Here is a 19,835-nt window from a genome sequence, read left to right on the forward strand (position 1 = left end):
AGTTGCCATAGTTCAGTGTCCCTGCCTATGTTGGTTTTTACTGTTGCTGATAATTGTGCTGAGGTAGTATCAGAAAGCCATTCTTTCTTTTGCATATATTTCCTATAATGCTGAAATGGGAATATACGATGACACTGTACATCAGGGAGAAGATACTGTGGTGTCAGCCATTTGGGGTAATTAGGATAATCAAATGCAGAAGAAAACTTCGAGCTATAGTACTGCAGTTTTATTTCTATGTTGTAAACTTACTTAAGCATACGTGTACTAAATCTTTATGGTCTTTCTATTTTCCTCTTTTTTTTTTTTTTTTTACTGTACTAAATACCTTCTAATTTCTTCATCTGTAGTGCTCAAAAGCATTTAAAGCTCTCCTTCATTTCTTGTACACTTGGCTTCATTTCTTGTATGCTTGGCTTTATCTGGTGGGTTTTCTGAATTGCTAAATATGCTAATTATGTTTGCTTAAATCTCATATGCTGTAAAAACTCATATTTAAGTTTTGTGTAGCATGTAATTTAAAACAACTGTAAGAATTGGTAACTTTAAACTTCTTTGTTAAAATAATGCAAACATTTATATTATTTTTTACCTGTGTACAGGCCTTCAGAGTACTATATAAAATGACTTAAATGATTAAAGCAAGTATACAATACCATAAGCTGAAAAATCTAATGAATTTGTACTAAATGCAAGGGTTTATCTTGTGTCCTGTGAAAGTGGTAAATCACTTGCAGGTTCCTGTGTTTCTGGAACACTGTTGTAAGAATAGCACTTTTTACCCTATTTCAACTTAGGTTTTTTTGTTGTTGTTAATTATCTTGCCTTTGGAGGATGGACTAAATTTTCTAGGATTGCTAATAATAATATTTTATACATGTTTATTATAAAACCAAATCAAAACTATGGATTAATATTTTTAATTGTGTTAGAAATTGGTAAATATATATTCCTAATGGAGACAGCAGACCAAAAATAATTGAATTGTGAAAGTTACAATTTCTGAATACTGATACTGCAAAGATTTTTAAAGTGAAAATGAGAAATATGCCAGAGCAATTCTGGTCTGGTTGCTTGCAGTAATAATTACAAAGCACGGGCATTATGGCTTCTGGATGTTTTGCCTGTGTGTTTGCCAGAGGTCAAAGCTTAGAGAGAATGTTGCTTTTACTTATCAATCTTGACCTTAAGGACATTTTATTTATGTTTTATATATTGATCATAACTAATTAATTTCTATTAGTGTTTGTAGAGCATTTGAATAATAAAAAAGTAAATCAACAGTTACACTAATAGAAAAAGACAATATAGCAAATATAGTTGTAATAAAACTTAATGGCCAAAAAGGAGAATGCATGTGTGCCTGTGTGTGTATGCTTACATACAGAAAACAAGAAAAACCAGAAGAATATCAAACACAATTTTATCCCAATTTTCAATAAGACTTGTTAGCAGTTAATGAAGTAGACATTCTCCCCAAGCTTGTAATATTGCTAAAGAAAATAGATTATTTATTATTCTGAACAATGGATTCCTAAAGTCTAACTTTTTAGCTGCTCAGGGTGCCATCTTCTCTGTGATGGCAGATTTTTCTTGCAGTTCAGAAGTTCTCAGGCATTTGAACATTCAAAGTTTAAAAAAAACCCACCTTGTTCTCCCTTTTCACAAATGTCTGTGGCCTCCAAAGAGTTACTTACTAGTCTTAGTAGACATCTGTGGTAGAAATAGAATTGCATTTCTTGTATTGTATGGAGGTCAGCAGCCGTTGGTCTCATGCCTTTCTCATGGTGTCCATTTCCTCATGAGTTGTTACACTGCTAATACAAAGTTCAGTTTTTGGGGCTCTTCTACAACTTTCTGTGGGAATGGGCAAGGAGTGACTTTCACTCTAGTACCCGTCTGATTCACTGTATATACTGTATAACATAAGTACAGCTGTTCCCTTTTATGACCTTTATATGTTGCATATCTGCTTTTTATGTCTGTATGTATGTTTTTGGTTTATTGGTTTGTGAGCTGTTAAATTCTAAGTTCTGCTGACTATAATATTTTATATGCAAAGTTAGATCATGTGAGAACAAGACTTGAAAGTTTTTCATAGCTGGAAGAATAGTCTTTTTTCCAAGAAGGTGTTTCTCAAGGTTCCACGAAGTTTTGCTAGAATTGGCATAAAAGGATGAGAATACCAAACTTTCCAGTCCTGCTGGTTTGATTGCGGACCGTACTTTTTTCAGAGGAAGCACTGCCAGCTGTGAATGTGGAAATAGTATTACAGTATATAGTGCTTCCAGTGATATTCTAGTACTATAAAGTTTGAGTCATGCCTGAAACTACTCTTTAAAATAAGGAAGTGGGAGCGAAGATACAGTAATGACTGAATAGGTCCCTACATTTAAATAGATATATTTCTTTATGTGAATGTAAAGCTTGCCTTTGTGTATCTTGGGTTCAATTTCCTTGAAATATACAACATTGCTGTAAATGTAGCATGAGGCTTTACAAATTGTTCCTCTAGCGAGAGAAGATATGGTTTCCTCCATGTACCCCAGTCTCTAGGAAGAACCTGAAGGATGTAATGGACACCTAAACAGTATAGCAGATCTAAACCCATGTTAGTCTTGTGTAGATGCCTTTTTTAAGCTGGCAACTGTGACTTCTGTTTATAGAAAATCTGACCTTTTCTCTCCCCTTTCCACCTCCCCAAGAAAAGCATACTTCAGCTTAAATGCTGCATTCTATATATTCAGGGTTTTTTCTATAACTAATTTCTTTTTTATTCTTTCAGATAGGTTGTCTAGAGGAGGTGCTGCTGCAGTCTTTGAACTCATTATGTGGGAGGATGCAGGTTCATATTAGAGCTAGTGGGTTTCATATGCAATTTTAACTCTATGCTGTGGGAAAAATAAGTCAGGCCTTCCTTTTGGATTGTTTTGGTACCACAGTTACAGGACCTTGGTGACAATTGCATTAGCTTCACCTACCCTACCTCACTTCAGCTGTGGCCAGCTCAGTGCAGGCTACCTTACTCAGCTTCTGCTCATGTGGTTTTACTAGCATGGAAATGCAAGTTCAGTTCAAATATTCTTAGTTAAAATTCTTAAGCACACAGAGGCAAGGGATAGTCTCACACACTCCTACGCAAGATGATTCTACCTGAGTTCGGGGGAATAACTAGCATCCAACAGAGGAGCACAAGAGAAAGTGTCTTTTGCTTATAAGTTGTCCTTGATTTCTAATAAGCAAATGACAGGCATCTCTTTTACTGTGGCAAATACATACATCTAGATGGAGGCTTGGGGGGGGTGTGTGTGTGTATCTATTCTCTGATTTTATTTTGGCAGGAATCTTTTGATCCTACTATGCAGTTGCATCATGTTCATCAAGCTCCACGTATCATTCCTCCATACCCCTCAAAAAACGGATCAAGCCTTGGAGATTTGCTAATAGGCTTCTTCAAATATTATGCCACAGAATTTGAGTAAGTAAAAGCTCATCTTAGTGTTTTAGAATATGCAAAACTTTGATTCCTTCTATTCAATATATCAATACTTTATAACTGTTGAAAGAATAGCAGTAATGCAGGAGTGATAACTAACATAGAAGAAATGAGTGAAAAGATTAAAGGGCAACAGGAATGTCCTTTAATCATAAAGACTGTCTGACATTTTTTTGCTTAGCCACACATCCTATCCTCTAAAATAGGTGCTGGAAATTAGAAAGCTTTATCTTTTAAAATATCTGGGTTTTGTTATATTACACTATTCTAAAACTGCCTAGCCATGTGTGAGAAAGATTTAGTCATCTTAGTGGTAGTTTAAGGTATAGATTGTGGTATGAATTATTAATGAATTATTAGTAGCTGTGTTTGTCATCTTCATCCCAGGTCAATGGAAGTAACTGACCAGGAGGTAACTCACTAGGCCACACCTAGAGAAGAATTCTCCCATATATCATTGGCTCATTAAGCTTGTTGGTTTGCTAGAATCTGAGTTTAATTTTGGCATCTGGACTTTCTTGTAGAAGAGAAGGAGAAGCTGAAGTTGTGCGGGCATCTGAGAAAGCTGTATATTACAAACATTTTGCCAAACTGTCACCTGAGAATTTCTTAGAAAAATGCTTTCATAAAATACCAAATGGTTGTATTTCAATAAGCTTAAAGATCTTCTGAAGAACTTGTTTGAGGCAGTTGGTTCATACATGTTGCTGTCCTGTATATGTGCCTCATAACCATTTCCTGGAAGGAGAACAAAATGTGTAACTGTTAGATACTCATTGCCATTTTTGAAGTGTTCATATTTTACTTTAATGTTAGAAATGATCATGAGATCCTTTAAACATTGCTGGGGTGTGCACCACATATGGAATATATAATCTAAATCCATATGGCCTGTGGCAATTCATGAACTAATTGCACTTTGTGCATGCTTAAGCCTGACGCTGAGAGATTTTCACATAAAGGATTTTCCTTCAATCTCTGCAGATAAGGGAATGGTCTTTTGTCCTAAAAGTTTCTCCTGAGTACCTGTCTTTTCAGCTGGCAAGGTGCTGTTTGTTAAATAGGTAAATTAGAAGACACTGCTGGAAGGTATCAAGTATCCTAATTTATGTGGGACTAGATGCATCCTTTACTACTTGTCTGTACAGCAGGCTGTTAATCTTCTCATATACGGAAGTAAATATCTTTTCCATTATTCTAAGAAGTATGAAGAGTAAAAAGTACTGCCATATCAGTACTTGAACTGATGGTAATTCCTGAATATTATCTTTCATGATGTTTATGAGGAAAAAATATCACCTAATCACAGAGGCACAGGAGAGCTTCTGGTTAAAACAAAGTTTGAAAAAATGGACAATGAAGATAGGATAGCTGCTGACCTCAAGGGATGAAAAGATTTTTTTAAAACAACCAACCAACAACAACAAAAAAAAAAAAAATCTGGCTTGCTTTTCAAATGTTAAGTGCCTGTTAAGTATTTAAACCTTTGACTGGTGATAATAATACCCATTAGAATTCCTGTGTTGAAAATGTTACATGGCTGAGAAGTCTATCAGGAAATGATGCACCTAATGCAGCAACCTGTATTATTTTTAACACTTTCTGCTACAGAAATAGAACTTAGTCAGGTGTACTGTTTACTTAACCATCTGTGTATCCCTGACAACTATAAATCCTGTTTGAAAGGAGCAGGATGTGTCTTGAAGATAAGAAAAGTCTGTTTAGTTTCATAAAACTTAGTAAGTAGCTGGAGAAGAGAAACCCAAGTTAATGTCTATGGGGGGAAAAGGTGGGCAGAACATGGTGGTTAAACATTTCTGTGTGTGTGTGATAGCCAGCAAATGAGACGAGTACAGTGTCATGCAGTCCACAGTATTTATTATCTTTGCTTCGAGGTTGCTGATGGAAATGTTATAGGTGGGAATGAGGATAAGACTTAAATACACACAACACAGGGCTCTCGGTTCTGCCTTTCATGGAGGAACTAGTATTTTACTCCTGAATGTGTTATATAATTCTTTGCTATAATCAGTACTTTTTTCCAGTGTTTACTTTCCCTGTAAAATATTTACTAATTTACGGAAATTTTGAGATGATACTTTACATACTGTCTGTTAAGTTAGGTTACATTTAATTGACCTGTACTGTGCCAATGAACTGCCATTAGCGAACTGTAATGTGTTTGATGAAAAGATTACTAAGGAGAATACTACTACAATTTTCATGAAAGTGACTTTTGTAGTTTCCTGTCTGTGGAGTAGGACGCAGCACTGCCAGCTTTGATATACAGGATCTGATTTGCTGAAAGAAGAGCATGTAGTGAAGAATGATCAAGTCATGTGTGAAGATCATAATTTTGGACAGAGCCAGTCATTGACACCACTTGCCTGGAATGCTTAACTGATCAATTGTTTTACATGTATTGGTCAGAAAGATGAAGGGAAGATGGAGATACGTTGTTTTAAACTTCCACCTTATTTTAGCAAAGGCCAGTAGGTATTTCAGTTTTAGATTCTACGTTTTATTTTACTTAATGTAATGAATAATATTTAAGGGCGGGATGGGCCCAAAGAGCAGGGCACGAAGGAGGAAGGAGGAGCCTTGCATGCTGTGCAGCCATTAATAAGTTCATCTCCTTGTGCTCTGTTGTCTTTTTTTTTTTTTTTTTTTTTTTTAAATGCTTTTAATCTGCTTTGTTTATTTAGACTACAGGCTGTTTCAGAAAATTGATGATTACCATGTATTACCATACAGTGTCCATTCCACAGTCCTACTCTGGAGTTTTCAGTGTGTCCATAAAAAGTAATTTGTATTCCCCTTCATAAGTTACTGGAAATGTGATTTGGAAATTGCTGCCTATACTGGACTTACTACATATGGCAAAGCTTGATTTGCTGACATTTATAATTAGCTTACCATAAGAATCCAAGTCTGCAAAATGTTTCTCATGATACAGCTGGCTAGGAGTATGCTTATAACTCCATTCTAACTTTAAGTATTTCAAACTATCAAAGGTCTGCTGATCACACAGTGAATGTGACCAAGTAAAAAAATGTATGGAGGTGTTCTCAATAGAAGGTTTTTGGGAACTGGTCGCTGTTTACCAGGCCCTCTGAAAAGAGTGTCTGATTTCATTCCTGTGAGTGAAGGCAGCAGGTTTTTGCTTGGCATCTCTGTACAAAGTGAGACCTTGAAGCAAAGCCTTGCTTCCCTGAAGTTACTGCTGGGGAACCTAGAGACTGTCCTTTGGGACTGTACTTCTCTTAAATGTGTTATTTCAAGTTATGTAGCAGTTGTTTAAGATCACTCAATGATGAAGTTGTATTTGGTGGACATGATAAAAGATTGGATACACCCCGTGGCAGGGGGGTTGGAACTAGATGATCTTAAGGTCCTTTCCAACCCTAACTATTCTATGATTATTGTGATAAAATGTAAAATATGGTTCCTCATGGCAGGGTAGAATTGGTCAGCAAACAAAAGGATCATTTTTTATTAGTATATTGAATTAAATATGCTGGCAATCTGTACCTACCTTAGTGTGTTTATGCAAGTGACTTTGGCTTATAAGAATGCTCTGGAAAGCAAAGCCTTTTAATCTATTTGTAGTGTATTCATACACAGTTACACCTGGAAATGCCTGGTCTTTTTCTTTTAAATTCTTGATTTCTCCATGAGAAGCACATACCTACTATAGGCAGTGACACGAGAAATAACTGTTAATTGAAATAGCTTTTAAATGGATATTGTTAAGTTATGGACTGAAGGTGTGTATGCAGAGAATATTTGCTTTGTGCTGTGTCGTGGTTTAAGCTGAACCCAGGACATGCTGGCACCAACGAAGTTATTTTGTGCAAGCCAAAATAGTTAAAATGTATGTACAAATCATTTGCTGTTGGTAATTTGTTTCTAATTCAGGCAGATTTTAGTACCAAGGCAAGGCTAGTGAAGGTTTAATGAGGCTATTAGATAAAGTAGTTGTTTTCAAGTTTAAATTAAAAGCTTTTTAAATAGCTAAAAATGTCACTACTTTTTTTTTTTTTTTTTTTTGGCAATTGGTTAAACCAGTGTATTATAAATGCATTTATTTTTTGCTGATGTATCAGGCCAAGTATAACCTAGAGAAGAAGAAGTCAAGAGAAGAATTACATCTTCAAAGTGAAACAATACTGCCTGGTTTAACCAAACACAGATCAAATAACTTCATTGCATGTCCCTCTCCACGCGCCCTTCCTCTCCCTACCCCACCTCTCCTCCCTGGCCCGGATCTCTCTGACTTTTAAAATAGCTTTCAGAAAAGGCAGTCAGCTTCTGCTCATGACCGATGTTCTGGAGCTGCAGTTAAAGCTTCTTTGATGCTCTAGTCAGATACTTTTTCTCTTTTACCTTTGTGTAGGGTTTGGTTTTTGTGGGGTTTTTTGAGCAATTAATCTGAATTTCTTGTTAAGCTTGTGTTGATGATAGTTTATTAAAAAGACATGATAGGAAAGTATTTGGTGCTTCACAATGCCTCTTACTCCTGCAAAAGTAGTCTTCTAGGAGAATTAAGGAGAGGGAGAGTGATGGGTTAGAATGAAAATGTGAGTTTGCATTGAATACTAGAAATTATCATATCCTGTACTACTTTTCTGAGAAATCTACACACTACCGTAGGTGAATAAGTAATCTGAGGTATCCTAAGACATGCTTCATGTGGTATCTCCTGCACCTTTTTGAAATAGGCCCTATTCATATTCTTAAATAGAAAAATAATGTACATGTTCTATGGAAGTGCAGTTATTCAAATAGCTGACTTTCCTAAGTGGTTTTAATCATGAGTTGTATCCAAGATGATTTGTACAATTTACAGGCATGGATTTTTAGCTGGTGTAAAATGCCTTATCACCACTGACTTAATGAAGTTACGACAGCTGATATGCGGCCTATAGAGCACACAGTTCTTCCAAATATAAGTGATGAATTACAGACTGTATTTTGATTTACAGTTGATATATACAGATTTACTGCAGGTGGTTGATGCACACAGCCAAGCTCCTCTCTTTGCGTTATGCCAAAAGATTTATTCAGTCAGATCATGTCAGGTGTATATAACATCAGTACAACTAGCAGCGTGCTGCCCAGCTATTTCAAAGCCCTATTTAGTCAGGGCATTTGGTGACACATAACTGGTGATCGAGGTGTTTCACTGATAGGGTAGTTCTCTGGTTTAGTTAAGAGCAGCTGAAAACTGCCTGGGTAGATAAGAACATAAAACTGCAAGTGGTTACTTTGGCTTCTGTTACCTTTGGCGTGTTGTTGGGCCAAGCATCATAACAACCATAAAGAAGCTTGGCACATGGCAAAGATTGCCCTGTAAACAGCCTGCTGTTCCTCAGTGTGATAATTTCCTATGGTTCTGTTATTGTAAAATTCTGTGCAGAAAGCGGTAGAGTATCTTCAAACATATATCTGAATATATTTGAGTTGTTCTGCTGTTGTAGGAGATCTAAAATTCAGATCTGTAATTTCAGTATTAGAAAGCGTTCATGCATTCTAATACTAGGTTCCTTGCACCAGAAATTATGTAAGCCAGCTACCTTTATATGTCTTTATACTTTTGAATATTTTTTTAATGGAATGCAGTATGTGACTTCATCTGCACTTAAACTCCTCATGTTTCTTTTCTAACTACAGATAGATTTTATGCTGTAAGTTTTTTAACTCAGAAATAAATTTAGGTGTCCATATTAGAACTGATGCTATTTTTTGAAAAAATCACTCTGTTGTGGCTATATGATACCTGTGATGTTCTGGTTTGCAGATGTTTTTGTAAATAAACTTCTGTTTGGAAATTTGTCTCCTATCCATTATTCCTTACTCATATAGTGAATTATGAAGATAAGACTGTCATACTAAATTACTGATAAAAAAACAATGTTATCCAGGCTTATGATATAGCAATTTTACTTTTTTTTTTTAATTTAAGCTGATATTAGTAATTTAAAATCAAGAGTTTTAAAATTGTTCTGTAAATTGTTTTTCTTTTCCATAGTTGGAGCAATCAAGTGATTTCAGTTCGTGAGGCCAAAGCTATTCCGAGACCTGATGATAGTGAATGGAGAAATAAATTTATTTGTATAGAAGGTAAAATGAAAGCTGCATTATCATTTTTAATTGTTAAGACACTAAATACATAAATCTGTCAATTAAACTTTAACTTGGTTATGTTTTAATAATGCAAACATAATATATTTATGTAGAAAATTAAATAACCAGTGTAAACAGTCCTGGAAACAGTCCCACCAAAAACATTTGAGAAGGAAGTTTTAAGTTCTGTAGTGTTTAAAAATAGTTCTCCTGACCTTTTCTTCAAGAGCACTCATTACCCTGTTACTTTTGGAACAGGGATTAGGACTTCGACAAGGAATGTCCTTTATGACAGTAGTGTACATTTTCCTGCTCTGCAAACATAGTCATCAGTTTTGCCAAGATTAAGCTTCTGAAAAATCATAGCAGGCATATATTCAGATTCACTCTCTAAGAATATTCTTTGTTCTAGAAATGCTCTGGCATCCCATGTCCTAGCAGTGACTAGATTATGTGTATGTTGATCCCCTTGTGGCTACTATTTTTGTCTGGCTTTTGAATGTGCAGTTTCTGCAGAGACTGTATGATGCCTTCCAGAACTGGAGGGTAAGCCCAGGCTAAATTTTGGAGTTCAGTCTTCTTAGTTAAGTGCAGGCTGAACTGGGCTGTAGCACTATACAGCTAACTTGCTTCATTCTTGATGGCTTTTCAACTGCTCTGGGAATCTACATGGAGAATGTGAACAGTTAGCATTCATAGGAGATGAAGCTTGGACCAGGGAAAGAAAATGTAATAGACCATGAGAAGGATTGAGTTCTTAGGAAAACGAAAAGAGAAGCGGGGAAGGGACTGAGAGGTGCTGTGTAACTGGAAACAATTAACACAAAGAGTGAGAATCGGAACGCAACAGAGGAAGGATAAAAAACCAAGGTGGAATGGGAGCAGAATTAGAAGTAGGTGACTTAGGACAGTGGGTAAAGAGCAAAGTTTTGAAATAAGAGAGATGGCCTGGATCCTGGACTTAAATAAATAGAGGCTATTAGGATCAGGTTGAAGTTTTAGGATAATGAAGTTTGGGTATGCCCCATCCCTGGCAGTGCTCAAGGCCAGGTTGGACAGGGCTTTAAGCAACCCGGTCTAGTGGAAGGTGTCCCTGCCCATGGCAGGCGAGTGGAATGAGATGATCTTGAAGGTTCCTTCCAACTCTAACCATTCTATGATTCTGTGACAAAAAGAGGGGGAACAAACTACCAGTCATCGGGGGAAAAAAAATACACTGAAAGATGACTGCATGCTTGACTGCAGTCTCAGAGTTGAGAAATGTGAGAATTAGAGTATCTGCACAGCTGAAATGATTCAGGAGAGCATAGTGCAGGCACTGGCAAGGCTCTGGTCTGAATGTGGGAGGTGGTAATGCTGGGCAGCTGTGTCTGCTACTGCCACATGATGCTGATCCACTGTGTTTGGGGGGGGCGGGAGCGGAGGGGCTTGTGTGTTTCAAGCTCTCAATTTTTTAATGAAATTATAAAGTGGTTCAATATTTAGGTTTTCTTTCTGCAAGTTGGAAATAGAATATCAGCATAGAAAAATAGGCACTTTAGAATTTGTACTAAATGGGCTTGTTTACATACAACTTTTCATTAAAAGTGCATTTTGCATTTGAACTTTTAAAAAAAATCAAAATTATCTAGAGGTGGTGCATCTGATTCCTTCTTGTTACAATGTGCTTCAAGACTGTTTTGAGAGTGGGTTTTAGCCTCACGTACCAAGCTTTTACTTCTAAAATGGAAGGGAAAAATTAATTTCCTATTTCATCTTGAAGTACACTTCATGCTTTTAACAGCTGTTAAGCTAAACTAGTTTAACAAATTGTGTAGATAAAATTCTGTGTACTTTGAGAAGAAGCTTTTAAAAGCTAGCTAAACATGTTATCATATTATGTTTTCCAAGTCTTTGCCAGATTTTCCATTTAGCAGACTAAAATTTCAGTTATTGGTATTACTGCATATATTAAGATTTTAAATGTAGTTGTTTATAGATTACACAAGTCTATGCCTGCAAGTTGCTATAATTCTGTACGTAGCACTGTATTTAGGCTCGCTGAAAGAAAAAATTGTGCTCTGTTTTTATTTGCCTTAAGGCTTATTTCTGTGGTTCTGTGTCCCTTAAGGACTTTCATACATTCTGCCAGTGTGAAATATACCATGTTTCTTAAGCAGTTCTCTAGTAAGGCAAAAAAACCCTATAAAATCTGTTTTGTAGTGGATTGTAATGTGTAATCTCTGCATTACAAATTTTTTTGTATTTATTGCTTTAATGTTGGCAACCCTATCAGTAGCAAGGAATACTTCTGTAATCTTTCAATTAAAAAAAAAAAGTTTCAAAGTATTAATGATGTTAGTAAAAAAAAAAGGGAGGGGAAATATTGTATAAATTTGTGTCTAAAGTATGTTAGAAGCCCCAAATTGTTAATTTATGAATGGAAACTGTAGAATGGGGATGAACTGATAAAATCTATTTTTACAGCAGTTGATGCATCTTATAGAAAAATTTATAATAAATAGTTTACTGTATATCCTTGTATTTCACTAAGAAGCTGTTGAATAAGATGAATCTGAAGTTAACAGTTCCAAGAGGCACAGGTGTAATAAGTTTCAAAACATTTTAGTATGCAAAATCATATTCTGCTATGTCAACACAGACTATTAAGCCGTAACAAATAATTAGTGATGCATAAGTTTATCACAATAGAAGTATGCTTCAATAGATACAATAACGTGACTTTATTATGGACTACGTACCATAGGAGCATCCAGGGTGCAGGGCTTTTTTTAATTGATGTTATGTAGAAATAAAGATTGAGAAGCAAAGTGAAATCAGCCACTCAAAACACTCTTGTGCAGCAGTGATACGTTGACCCTTCTGGGTTTTGTCTGATTACTTGCTCAGTGAAGACAGCCTAGCTGTAGATTTCTTTAACACTTTCAATCTTTGTGGTTTATCTTGCAGAGCCCTTTGATAGGACAAATACTGCTAGAGCTGTACATGAAAAACAGAAGTTTGATTTAATCAGAGGTCAATTTCTGAAGGTAAATATTGCATCTCGTTTAATTTTTTCAGTCAGTTTGGTTTTCAAGATAGACAAATGCTAGCATCGAGCCTGCTTGTTTCTCATGTTTCTTTTATGAATATTTCTAGGTTTTGTACCATATAAGTAGAAATGTGGTTTTTTTAAAAAATGTCTGGAGAATTATGTAGTAAGACTAATGGCAGACATTAAGCATCAGGCTTACGTCCATAAGGAATGACAGTTGCTTAAAACTGCAATTGTAGGATTAATATCCTGCACTTTTTTTAAAGAACCCTAAGGAATCTGTTTGTCTCATTGCCCTTGAGAGATTATTCTTCCTGTGGTTTTCATTGCATATTGTGGTTTAAGTGTATTCTGCGTAAAGACAGGAGGGTCACTGCAGTTATTTGCAGGTTCGTGGCCTATAGATTTGTCTTACAATTCCCACTAGAATACAGAAGAAAATTGAAATAACCTATTTTAAAGCCAGTTAAGTTCTGGAAATGTCAGTATGTAACATCTTGTATCAGGAAATCTGACGTGTATGAATTTGCAACAATTATTTTGCAGTCAGAATATCAACATAATGCTTAAATAATATTAAGATCTGAGTCTCCACAAATCCACTCTCTTGAAAAGCTGTACCTTCCTCAATAGTTCATTGCGTTTTGTGTACCTTTTGGGTTTTTTTTCTTCTCTGAAAAAAACCCCAAAAAACCAACCCACACCAAACAATCAAAAAAACCCTCCACCCCCACCCCCCCCCCAAGAAGGGTAAAATACCAACCTTATTTTTGTGGATCTGTGAGGCTTACTGCTTACAATGGTATTTAAGTCTTAATGGCAGAGATATTTTTTTCTAGCCTTTTAAAACCTTGTACTTTTTTCCCCAGTCTTGGCATTTATTACAAAACAAGAAAGACCTGAACTGTGTATTACCCTTAACAGCAGCCATACTGAAAAGATAACCAACTTCTTTCACTTTCTTCTTCCTGGATCCTGCTGAAATAGAGAGTATCAAAATCAAGAGGCAGTTACCCCATGGATAATTGTCTTATTATGTCTTTTTCTTTGTAAACTTTCATTAAGAAAATGTTTATAAGAAAGATTGTGTATTTCATTATTGATAATTGTTAATACAGCTGTTCATTAAAATATAGGTTTTCTGAAAATGCCTGTATTGTCTATTTCTAGAAGAAACTCACAGCAAACCACAAGGATTTAAGGAAAGTATGGGAATATAAACATTAATTCAGACATTTTTAACCATGAAATAAAGATATTTAGAGCCAGACAACAGTGTGTGTCTGACTATATCCTTAAGGCACTGCACACAGAACCTGCTTCTTGATAAACAGACAGCCCATGCTGTTTGTTTGCAGTATTACAGTTTGCATCTGCATATTGCAGTAAGCACTTCTGCTCAACTTGGCACTTTCCAGTTTTAAAAACTTCCCTTTTACATGCAATAACAAGCAACAATTTCTGAAAATCAAGCTAGATTTGGGTTTGTAGTGTTCTAGATACCATAAGCTGTAATCTAAACTGGAATTTTCAAGCAACAGTTCTACTGCTAAGAAGTTGAAATAAAAAAGGACAAATCAATATACATAAATGCTTCATATTCACACAGAGTAGCCAAGATACTTTTTAATGCTTACTTTAAAATATTTGAATTAGTAATGATGCCTGCTTTGGAAAACAAACAAAAGCAACCATCACCAAAAAAAACCCCAATCACCCCACAGCCCTACCCTCTTCTACAATAAGCTGGGCTTCTGTTCTGATTTTGTGTAAGTATTTTTAAATTGGCCAGCTTCTGTAAATTTAATTTAAGTAAGTGATCTTAAATGTTAGCTTTTCCAAAAAAGTTGTGAACCTCTTTTTAGACCTCCTGTAGCACAATTTATGCCTCTCATGTATTTCTTATTGAAGACCAATTCATTGTTAAAACTGTACTTCTATTTTTTTAAGCTTAATATTTTGTATGGTGTCAAATGAAATAAAATTTATATATGGAAGATACATCGTATTTTTCCAGTACTTAAACTGCTTATTTAAAATATTACCTATAATTAGGTAGAAAAGGAAATGGTCTGTAAAGGTAAAGCCCCTGTTGCAAATCATAAACTTCTTTATGGGTATTCTGCGCTGTGTCTGGGTAGACGTAAATGTTTCATCTGTTGCTGTCTCAAATAAGATTGTGAAAACCCTTATAACTATGTAAAATGACAAGCACTATCTCGTGCGAACTCTTAAAGTTTAATTTATTTCAAGTTTTACAATTTAGAAGGTCTAGAAATTGTAAACTATCTTCCTGCTGTGAGGTTACACACTTCATCATGATCTAGTCTATGTATTTTGGTTTACTTCCTAAACGAGCTTCCTTCTGCAATTTAAACAATCTTTCAGTTTTAATCTGACTCTAGCAACCCAATAAAATGTTCTCCCTCCATGTGACTGTTTCCCCTAACTGCCCTTCTCTGTATAGGTTGGTAAACTTGGTCTCTGTGAAACATTCACTTGATCTGCTTTATGTAAAATGGAAGCACAAAGTTTTAATACAGCATGATGTCTGGATTCAGAGGTGTTCTACAAGCCATAGGTGGATTCTGGGAAGAGAGAAAGCTGCCCTGTTTTTCAAAAAGATGCTGGCTAGCTCTCTGTCTAGAAAACTTAAAACTTTACCACCACAGGCTAACTAAGAAGGGATGTACATGTTCCAACTTGCCAAAATGTATTTCAGGTGAGCTGGATGTGAAGCACAAAACTGTCAGCATGTCTATCTTATGAGTTCGCATTGCATCACCTAACGTGTGAGTATCTCACACCTTAAATTATTTCTTTATGTTTAAAACTGCTTCTTCCTAACTGTCTTAAAATGGACAGTTGAAAAAATTGCGGTACCTCTGTGCAACTCCATAGAAATTGACACACCAGCTCAGTGATCTTTTCAATACAATAATGATCTGTAACCACAGTGTCCTGTGTCTTTCAAAAGAATCCATTTGGAAGGGGGGGGGCGGTGCGTGTGTGTTTCCTCAAGTTTATGAACTTCTGGTAAGCTACATCAACAATCAGAAATATAAAGTCTAGATGGCAGTTTTCCTTAATTGTTTGGGGACAAACCTGTTTTCTGCATCCTCTCTTAGTAACAGGAAATTCCCTGGTATTTACTGTGTTACCTAAGCAAGGTACAAGGTGGTTTAGGTTATACAGAAAGAAGCTAGTGGCAAGAGGACAGAAAGTGGCAGTGCTGTTGCATGTTATTAAAAAATCTGAGAGTTCTGGAAACTAAACCTCAGCAGATACTGCATTATATTGTTTTCCTGTCAAGGCAAACAAGAGCAGCACAACTTTCTGTGGGTGAACATAATGATATTTGTTAAATGATGGGCTGCAACTTTTGTCAGAACAAGTCAAATAAAATACCACAAAATAAATGGTTTTGGGGAAGTGAGTAGGAGCTGAACTTTAACTAACTTTGATTCAGTTTTGTGTAGTGTGAAGTTGTTCAGAGATTTAATGACCTGGATTTTCATCTACTCTGGGCCCACATCCAGAGCAAGAAATCCACTAATGGCTATCATTAATCTTAATGTTAGCATGAAGTTTTCCCTTCTGAACTTCAAAATAAGGGCAGTCACACACCTGTTATAAATTAGTCGAGTCCCAAATAGGAATTTTAGAATTTATTAAACAAATAAAGGCAAGCAAACAGCGCTAGGTGCGCCGGGAGTCTCTGCCCACCAAGACGCACACCCCACAGTTCCCGCCCCTGGTTTATATATCTTTCAGGGATAGGCGGGTCTCAAACTTTCCCGCTTCGGACTTTTCCCGCCTCGGCTAGCAGCGACCTTCCAGGGGTAGGCGTGTCTTGAACGGACAGGAGAACCTGCTTCGGCTAGCAACAAAACCGGCCCGACCGGTTTTAGGCTGGTATGCTGCAATGCCTGCCAAACGACCTTGCAAAAACCTTTGCAAGCATAGGAACTATATACATTACAGATGTCCATCACGAGTCTTATCACCATCTTAGCCCTCACACATTCCACTTTTATATGGTTAGGTTCCACAACATTCAACAACAGAACACATTCCTAACCCCCTAAAAGCATTTAAGCAACCAAACAAGGAACAAAACACTTCTTTCAGCAATTGTGTGATTAACCAAGGAGTTATTCCCTTATCCCTTCTTCCCTCTTACTGTTATGTCGACAGGGACATTTATCATATTCTTTTACACATAATAATCACTAAGATTTCCTATTTATTGACACGAATCACTCCTATGTTCCTCACGCACCTATCCCTTGGCATACACGCTAGCAGGAATAGTTTTTTCTGAGAGACCTTTGGTAAAAGGTGTTTTTCGTGGCTGACTAAGCTTTCAGCATGTGTGCAAGATGCTAACTTAGAATGGTTTGGATTGGAAGCGACCCTAAAGACCATCTAATTCCACACCCCTGCCATGGGCAGGGACACAGAAACTTCTTTGAGGCTTCTTACTGCCTTGAAATAAAAATGTTTTTCTTCAGCTCTATTATTTTAGGATTAGATTTGACTGCTCGTTTTGGCATTGGGTTTGCCTGTCATTTCTCACCTTATATAATGTCATAAACTACTACCTTCTAATCTAGGATTTTAGGAACGGTCTTTAGTTCTCTAGCAGTGCTTTTAATTAACAGGCTCAGAGGTGTACGGGAGGACTAATCATCAGCAAGAGCTTCCCATTCAGTAACAGTAGTGCCAGAACTGGCATAGGCCGTATACTGTGGAACTTGAAGTTTCTTTTCTAGCCCTTTTGCTTTCACTTCTCCTAAATGTGATTTTGTAAGTGTACTCTCTGTACCTTAAGGTGTTCTGATAGTATGAGAGATTATTTTTAAGAAATCCTTTACGAGAATTCAATATCAACCAATTTCAAGTCTCAAATTATGGGCTGACATGGTGGTTAGGGAGAAATGTGTAGCCATGATAAAAGGATGTAAGATGATTTGTAGATAACCTGAAGTTAGCATTTGTCAATACCGTCCCAAATGCTTGTTTCAAACCAATGCTTTACTTGAACTTGGGTCACTGGGCTCAATTCGTAGTATAGTTGGTATTCAATTTAAATCCATCAGAGAATGTCACTCTGGATTTGTTGGCCTTTGCTGCCCTGAGTTATCTTGTGTATTTTGTAGTAGTTGCTTTTGTTAAGTTTGTCTTGTTTTCTCTAATCCTTGTGTGTTTTGATATAAATCTTTCCCTCACTGATTTTAGAGTATAATATTTGTAGGAAGAGCATGAAATAATACACTATTTTGTTCAACTTACAGGTCAAATTAAATTATGAGAAGTACAGAAGGGAAGGCACTAGGTCTAGAAATAATTTATTCTGGTGAAACAATACTCGCATTCCTCTTGCTGTGCTGACGACTGAATCAGCACTTGTGAAAGACATGTATGCATTGTGTAATACAAGCCTTTCACAGAATCATCACAGAATGGTTTAGGTTGGAAGGGACCTTAGAGATCATCTAGTTCCATCCCGCCCTGCAAGAGGCAGGCACACCTTCCACTAGACCAGGTTGCTCAAAGTCCCATCCAACCTGGGCTTTGAAGAACATTGTAATACTCTTGTCTTCCACCTATAAAGAATGTGAAGTCCTGTACCCTAATTTTCGTAGTGCTGTCTACACTGTCTCTGTGCTCATGATAAAATACAGAGTTTAAGTTAGTATCTGTTTCAAGTACACTTCTTTGAGAAATTATGTTCTGACTTCATGAACTGTGTACCTTAGTGGGTAGGACGAGAGCAGGCAGGTTTTATCTGTATGCACTGTTAGGAAATAATTTGCTTCAACTGAATTTGTCCATAGATTTTTAGTTTAGCATTGCAGAGAGAGTTTGTACTCAGAAATACCTGCTTGGGTGTTTCTGTACTTGTACTTCCATATACACTTGGAGGAGTTTGACTGATTTATAACCAGCTATTTATTTGAAGAACAAAAAAAAAAAAAAAGGAGGGGGGGTATATTAGTTATACTGTGTATACAGTGTTTCATACCTGAAATAACTTAGTTGTTCTTTATTTAGAGTTTCGATGCTTCTACTCCTTTTCTAAAAAATAACTAAAAAAACCCCTCATTAGTTTAGCTAGTACAGGTTGGAAATATTTCTATTTTATCCATGAAAAGCAGTGCATTTTGTGTAAAATAAAGGGTAAGCATAGCTTAACCTAAACCCTACATGGTAATCTAGTTTGTCTTTGCTTTAAATTTAATTTAGTTCAAATATACTCAAAGAAGACATTTGAAATGTTCTGTGATTTAGCATATCAACAGATTTTTGGGTTCAAATATATTCCATGTGTTGTTAAAAACTACAGCACGTCTGATACCTCTTACAGTATGGTAATATTAAAGGCTTATCCACTAGTAATTACATTAATGGAATTATATTCGACCCCCCCTAGCTCAAATTTGAGGCACTCTGTGTATGCTCAGAGCTGGAACTTGCTTTTAAATGTACTAAATGCACCTTTTCTTGGGACCACAAGAACCGCCCTTCTGCTTCATCTGTGCCATACCCCCTAAATTTGCTAGAGGTGGCATGGGCAGGTCTGCTGGGTCCCCTTCGTCCCTGCCACTGCCCGGCTGCCATGTCTGTGCTATAACACAACCTCAGCGGCCGTGCTGGACAGGTGAAGGGGGTGAGCAGCCAGATCGATGGACGTCAGGTTTTGCCACGTGTCCTGGCACTCAGTTGGTGCTAGGACCCAGGGCAGGATCAGCAGCGACTCGGCGCTGTAACTTCGCTGCCTTCTATTTAAAGACTGCCCTGAGTCAGGAGAAGCGAGAGCTGCTGGGGATGACAGTTGCTTCAGGCAACCCTGGGGAGGACAGGGTCGGGGGTAAAAATCACCGGCGAAGGCCTGAGCTGGGAAGGGTATGGAGCGGAACCGCAGCACTGAGTGCGACAGGGCATCTGAGACCTCCTCCTTCATAGGGGATGAAGAAGAGGGAGAAGAAGAAGAAGAGGAGGAGGAGGAAGAGGAAGAGGAGGAAGAAGAAGAGGAGGAGGAAGAAGAGGCTGTGGACCCAGGGGAAGCTGAGGAGCTGGCTAACAGGTACTGCCTCCCCAGGGACTCACAGCCTTGGGGGGAGCTGACAGTTGCACCCCAAAGTACCAGCCCAGGGAGATGCCAGAACTGGGGCC

The 19,835-nt window shown here is 37.0% G+C and overlaps 2 protein-coding genes across 9 annotated transcripts in view; both read left to right on the forward strand.

Moving 5' to 3' along the window:
- The window catches only part of TENT2 (terminal nucleotidyltransferase 2), a 36,216-nt gene extending 22,337 nt beyond the window's left edge, over positions 1-13,879 (forward strand). For 5 of the 8 annotated variants that reach the window (XM_030470904.1, XM_030470908.1, XM_030470906.1 and 2 more), the window contains 4 exons: positions 3,342-3,478; positions 9,528-9,619; positions 12,572-12,651; positions 13,526-13,879. In XM_030470904.1, coding sequence (XP_030326764.1) covers positions 3,342-3,478; positions 9,528-9,619; positions 12,572-12,651; positions 13,526-13,600 — 384 coding nt within the window. In that variant the 3' untranslated portion in view covers positions 13,601-13,879. Of the gene's footprint in view, positions 1-350; positions 3,479-5,738; positions 5,963-9,527; positions 9,620-12,571; positions 12,652-13,525 lie in introns of those variants that run through there. The other 3 variants (XR_003989268.1, XM_030470910.1, XM_030470909.1) reach the window with 3 other exon arrangements.
- Positions 13,880-19,567: 5,688 nt separating this feature from the next.
- The window catches only part of CMYA5 (cardiomyopathy associated 5), a 46,894-nt gene continuing 46,626 nt past the window's right edge, over positions 19,568-19,835 (forward strand). The window contains exon 1 of the mRNA XM_030469842.1: positions 19,568-19,746. Coding sequence (XP_030325702.1) covers positions 19,568-19,746 — 179 coding nt within the window. The remainder of the gene's footprint in view (positions 19,747-19,835) is intronic.

The sequence above is a fragment of the Strigops habroptila genome, chromosome Z (genome assembly GCF_004027225.2).
Source record: "Strigops habroptila isolate Jane chromosome Z, bStrHab1.2.pri, whole genome shotgun sequence".
In the NCBI taxonomy this organism is placed as follows: domain Eukaryota; kingdom Metazoa; phylum Chordata; class Aves; order Psittaciformes; family Psittacidae; genus Strigops; species Strigops habroptila.